Source organism: Myotis brandtii, unplaced genomic scaffold, assembly GCF_000412655.1.
Source record: "Myotis brandtii unplaced genomic scaffold, ASM41265v1 scaffold49, whole genome shotgun sequence".
NCBI classification, from domain to species: domain Eukaryota; kingdom Metazoa; phylum Chordata; class Mammalia; order Chiroptera; family Vespertilionidae; genus Myotis; species Myotis brandtii.
In genome coordinates this window covers 703,955-710,400 of record NW_005368707.1, presented here as the reverse complement: position 1 = coordinate 710,400, position 6,446 = coordinate 703,955, and the positions used below count along the sequence as shown (strand labels likewise).

Sequence of the window (6,446 nt, the reverse complement as noted above, 5' to 3'; positions counted from 1 at the left end):
CAGGGGGCAGTGCCCCAACCCCCTGATTGGCCCTGCTCTGTGCGTGACAGGGGGTGGCGCCGCAACCTCCCCATCGACCCTGCCTTGAGTGTGACAGGGGGCGGTGCCCCAACCCCCCAATCGGCCCTACCCTGAGCGTGACTGAGGGTGGCATCGCAACCTCCCAATCCGCCCTGCTCTGTGCATGACAGGGGGCAGTGCCCAACCCCCTGATTGGCCCTGCTCTGTGTGTGACAGGGGGTGGTGCTGCAACCTCCCCATCGACCCTGCCTTGAGTGTGACAGGGGGCGGTGCCCCAACCCCCCAATCGGCCCTACCCTGAGCGTGACTGAGGGTGGCATTGCAACCTCCCGATCCGCCCTGCTCTGTGCATGTCGGGGCGGCGCCCCAACTCCCCAATCGGCCCTGCTCTGAGCCTGACCAGGGGCTGCACTTAGGGATTGGGCCTGCCCTCTGCCACCCGGGAGCAGGCCTAAGCCAGCAGGTCGTTATCTCCCGAGGGGTCCCAGACTGCGAGAGGGCACAGGCCAGGCTGGGGGACCCCCCTCCCCTCCCGAGTGCACAAATTTTTGTGCACCGGGCCTCTAGTCAAACATATAAGAGGATAAAATACTTTTTAAAAAGCCTGGCCTTATCTCCTATTCAGGAGATCTTGTTTTTCTATTGAGTAACTGCTTTAGACAGGTTACTGAATGTTCTTGACTTCAATTTCTTTATCTGTAAATTAGAGGGCAAATGAGATAATCTCTGCAGTTCCTCATAATGTATATATTATTTTTGCCAAATACTATTATTGCTTATAAAGTATGATTCTGATACTTTAAATTAAAAAATGTAGATTTTTCTTTATGTCAAAATTCTGTTCTCAGTATCACCCTCCTTTTTGGTAATATTTCAAGTGTTAGGTTTTTGTAACTGCTATAATTTGAGGCCTTTAAGAAACAAAATAATCACTAGAACATTTTAGCAAATTGGATGTTCTTTATGTCTAAAGCTGGTTTTGCTTTATAAATAAAATACCCATTTTTTTTTATAGAGACATGTGACGCAGTCTGGAGGCAATCGTAAATTCAAGTGCACTGAATGTGGAAAAGCTTTCAAATACAAACATCATCTAAAAGAGCACTTAAGAATCCACAGTGGTAAATATTTGTTATCTTCCTACACCTTGAATACTATAGCATACATGGAAATAAATATTATAACGTGATCTACACACATGATTAGAAACTCCTTGCTTTCTTTTAGGATGCAGATGAATCTGGAGAAATTTTCAGTTTATAAATGGTATTTTAATGGAGGTTTAATCTTTGACTAAGGTATATCAAGTTAATATAATATGACTCACTCAAAATTTCCTTATCAGAATACATGTACAACCTAAAAACACTTCAGCTTTCTGATGAATGTTAATTATTTGGCCTCTTTTGCACAGTTAATAATGAAAAAGGATATAGAGGTACAATTTGCACAAGAAAATAAGAAGATGAAGACATTATTTACAAAACAGAAGTAGAAATGGAACCCAGATAGGAAATGCTGAGGGGTGATGTGGAGTCAGCAAGGGAAGATAGCGTGAGGGGAGAGGGAACCCTGCAGTATTAATGAGAACAGAAAAGAAAAATGGGTCTTCCATCATTTCAACTCCCTATTCCACATCATTTTCTAAATCATTACTTACAAAATGAATATTATTATATGATAAAATATTATGTCTCTGTTAGAAACATAAAAACAAAGATGGGAAGGCGGGAGTGGAGGGGTGGGGAATGATTAACCAGGGAACTTTATAAAACCCATGGACACAGACAATAGGGTGGTGAAGGCCTGGGATAGGGGGAGTGGGTCAATGGGAAAAACAAAAGAAACAAAGGGGACATCTGTAATATTTTCAACAATAAAGATAAATAAGTATTAAAAAAACAAATATAACTATATTTGCATTTCTGCAGAGGGTCTATTTGAACAAAAGCTATAGAGAAAAATTAGCACCCCACATTGCACTGTAAAATGTTAATTTCCCAATTAATTTTGATATGCAATTTTAGATTTAAGTAATTTTAATGAAAAAATTTGTTAGCTAATAAGTTGGAAATTATTTGCACATTGCTTATTTTGTGAAAATTGGTATATTAACGTTTACATTTTACAAACATCACCCTACAAAAAGAGTACAGCTGGGTGACTTTGTGAGGGGTAGTTTGTGATACCTGTATATTATTTTGGAACTTCAAATGTTCTGGAAGTTTTACTGTATTGTTCATTGGGGGCTAAATAATGTTAATATCATCACTTAAAAATTCTCAAACCAAGATTCTTATAAAAACACTTATTTTCACACATTAATGTTTCTGGAAAGTAGAGGTTTTTTTTCTTTTATAGCCTGCCACAGGATTCTATTTCTTACCTTCTGTTTTCATATCAATAATCTACACTAATAAAAGACAAAGATGCTAATTGACTGTACCTTCGCTACACCCTAAGCCCCACCCACCAGCCAATCAGAGTGACTATATGCAAATTAACCCAACCAAGATGGCGGCCGGCAGCCACGGAGCTGGAACAAGCAGGAGGCTTGGTTGCCCAGGCGATGGAGGAAGCCAAGCTTCCTGCCAGCCCTGAGCCGGCTCCTCAGCAGCGCTAAGGATGTCCGACTGCAGCTTAGGCCTGCTCCCTGCTGGCAAGTGGACATCCCCCAAGGGCTCCCAGGCTGCCAGTGGGATGTCTGACTGCCAGCTTAGGCCCAGTCCCCCAGGGAGTGGGCCTAAGCCAGCAAGTGGTCATCCCCCCAGGGGTCCCAGACTGCGAGAGGGCACAGGCTGGGCTGTGGGACCCCCCCGACTGCACAAATTTTTGTGCAACGGGCCTCTAGTATATTTTTAATAAACCTCCCTTCCTACCAGAGGTGATTTGAAGTTGATAGAGTTACAACTAATTTGGGAGAGCTTTTTTAAATGTTGAAATGGGGAAGAGGAGGGAAAATAAAGCTTAGAGTAAAATTTATGTAAAAGTGAATGTCATATGGTCCTGTTCCAGTTGAGTAACAGAATTTGTCAAATCTATAGATGATACAAAGCTGGGAAGCATGGCTCATACCAAAGATTATAATACAGATCTGGAAGCAAGTTGATATTTAATCACATGATCCTGCATTGGTATATTCAACAGTCAATATCAATCAAGCAGTAAGTAGGGAGCTACTGTATGTAGTACCTACAGAAAAATTTTAGGAGTTTAGATGGTCAAGAGCTTTATCTAAGCTAACAATATGCTGCTGCTGTTTAAAAAATTAATGCAGCCTGGCCGGTGTGGCTCATGGTTTGATTTTGGGTCAGGGCACATGCTTGGGTTTCAGGCTCCATCCCCAGCATGGGGCATGCAAGAGGCAGCCAATAAATGATTTGCATCATTAATGTTTCTATCTCTCTATCCCTCTTCCTTCCTCCCTGGAAATAAAATAAAATATAAAATAAAATAAATAAAATAAAATAAATAAATAAAATAATTAAATAAAATGTTAATGCAGCCCTGGATGGTGTGGCTCAATTGGCTGAAAGTCATTCCCATGCACCAAATGGTCAGGGCATATGCTAGGATTTATGACTTGAACACCGGCTGAGTAGGAGGAATGCAGGAGGCAGCCAATGGGTATTTCATTTCACATCAATATTTCTCTCTCTTTCCTCTTCTCCCTTCCTCTCTCTTTAACATTCAATTTAAAAATCTTAAAAAAAAAACTAATGCAGATTTAGGCCTTGTCATGGAACACAGAACTCTGCACTGCTCATTCTTTACATATTAATATCTGTCTTGTTCTTAAAATTATTTAATAAGAGGTTTATATATTTTTAATACAGCAAGAAATTTTAATTTGAAATATATAAGGAAAATAAAGTTAAGGAAGTAAAACAGGCATGTAACAAATGTGATAAAAAGGAATACTCTGAAACCCCTTGCACATCCTGGAAGTAGACCACAAATTAGACTCTGAGGGTTAGGCAGTAAGAAACCTGCAATCAGTAACCCAAGACCAGTGTCTGTGAGTAAAAGAAATCTGTTGCTAGGAAAAGCACACTTTTTCCTGATAACTAAGTCTATAGAGAAACTTGTTCCTTGAAGCATCATAAAGAAGAAAGAGCAAAATACAATTTATATCATCCTCAGAAATATACTTAATATAGTGGAGAATTTGATAGAATTTTCTTTTTAATATAATATTCTTCAACACAATCCAGTGATATTTCACCAAAGTACAATTAGGAAAAAGCATTTCTCCAGGGTGGCTACTTGAACAATCTAAGTCTACAGCTCTCTGATAGCCTATTTTATTCCAAAAGAAAATGTTGAGCTGGGGTACTCAGTGTTACCCCAGAACTGGTAGCAATTTGCAAGCTAGTTATTACCGGTTCTTTAAATACAGAAACAAGAGGAAGCATTTACAAACTGTTATATATCAAGACAATGCTGTGATGATTTCATTCTATTTTACACAAAGTTGATCTTTAGTAGTTTGTAAATTTAAAACAAAAAATGAAAAAAACACACATAAGTGGTCCTTCATCATAGTGTTAAAAGCACTGTTCAAAGTATCTAATAATGGATGACTGCATATCCTTCAGTAAACTTTTAAAAAGTATTAAGGATCGTGGTCCTCAATTATATTCCCTAAAATTATACTGATTGTTGCTATCTTGTGATATCCATAAAATGAACCCTCTGTAGAGTCCTGTGTCAGCCATCATTTGAGCTCTGCATGTGGGAATTAAGCTGTAATGAGCAAGAGGCTACCACACCTCTACTCTGAGGTGAGACAAAATAGCACCTGCATGTGGGCTATGATCCTCCCCAGAAAATAACTTGGGTTTGTTCCATAGCCTTATATTAATTTTAGCTTGGAAAATTTTTACATCAGATGTAACCGAACACCCATCTCTGCCCTAAAAACACACACACACACAAAACAAACAAACAAACAAAAACAAACCTCAATATTCATAGTACATCTAACTTTGAGCAGCACAACTTACTGATGTCACCTCCAGGGTTTGATAGCTGCAAACACTAACCTAAATTGATAAATTAAGTGATGTACTTTAGCTATACACCATAAAGCTATGAAGTTAGAAAGTAGGAGTTTTCTAACAAACATAGTGACTTTGGCTTTCAAATAATTGTTCTACAGACTTTCTAACAAAAAAATATTAGAGTATTCCCAACAATAATGATAACTAACATGTATTGAACACTTAACTATGTACATCCACATTCTAGTTATTTTTATGTATTTTATGTAGTCAGACTTGTTCTATGTGGCATTAGGACAAACTAGCACAGGGAAGTAAGTGGGCATCATACCAAACTGACTGAAACTGTATCTCAGTAGAATGCTTTTTAAAAGAATCACTAACATTTAGTGAGAGCACCCTGAGTTTCACTGTATTATCTTATCTATATATATAAAAGGCTAAATGACGGTTTTTCCAACTAGCCCAGGGGTGGGCAAACTTTTTGACTCGAGGGCCACAATGGGTTCTTAAACTGGACCGGAGGGCCGGAACAAAAGCATGGATGGAGTGTTTGTGTGAACTAATATAAATTCAAAGTAAACATCATTACATAAAAGGGTACGGTCTTTTTTTTTTTAGTTTTATTCATTTCAAACGGGCCGGATCCAGCCCGCGGGCCGTCGTTTGCCCACGGCTGAACTAGCCAGTACATATGACACGCACTGGCAATTTAAAAATAAACGCTACCTCGCGCGTGCACAAAACATATAAATTCTCACTGGTGCCAATCACACACATGTGTTTTGATCTGTCATTGTCAATCGTGAATTTGGTTGTTTTTGTTGACATTCAGTGTGAACCACATTGCGATTAATTCATCAACCGTCCCACCAACCGACCTGCCAGTACATATGACATGCACTGGCAATTTAAAAATAAACGCTACCTCGCGCGTGCACAAAACATATAAATTCTCACTGGTGCCAATCACATGGGGGTTTTAATTTTATAGTACTAATAGTGGCCCAGTGCATGGATTCGTGCACATTGAAAGGAAATTAATTAGAAGAAAGATTCGTGCGGTAATTACGTTATTGCAAAACATTACATGTCAAAATAGTATATGTATAATATAGTATTATAAAATTAAAATACAAAATATTTTAATATCACTATTCTCTCTTTCTCTATAATAGAAGTGTCAGAGATGAAAGAAAATCACTAAAATGTATGTGAAAATAATATATACATTGATTAATAAACAATTACAACATGATATAAAAACAACAAAGACATGATATAAAAATAACAAAAACATGACATAAAAACATTGATAAAAACAATGATTGATAAATTAATAAATAAACAACATGATATAACAACAAAGACATGATATAACAACAACAAAGACATGATATAAAAACAACAAAAACATGATAT

At 38.2% G+C, this 6,446-nt stretch overlaps 1 protein-coding gene across 7 annotated transcripts in view; it reads left to right on the top strand.

Moving 5' to 3' along the window:
- Positions 1-6,446, top strand: part of ZEB1 (zinc finger E-box binding homeobox 1) — a 276,709-nt gene that overhangs the window by 258,651 nt on the left and 11,612 nt on the right. For all 7 annotated transcript variants that reach the window (XM_014547958.1, XM_005876533.2, XM_014547960.1 and 4 more), the window contains one exon: positions 1,037-1,142. In XM_014547958.1, the coding sequence (XP_014403444.1) occupies positions 1,037-1,142 (106 nt within the window). The remainder of the gene's footprint in view (positions 1-1,036; positions 1,143-6,446) is intronic.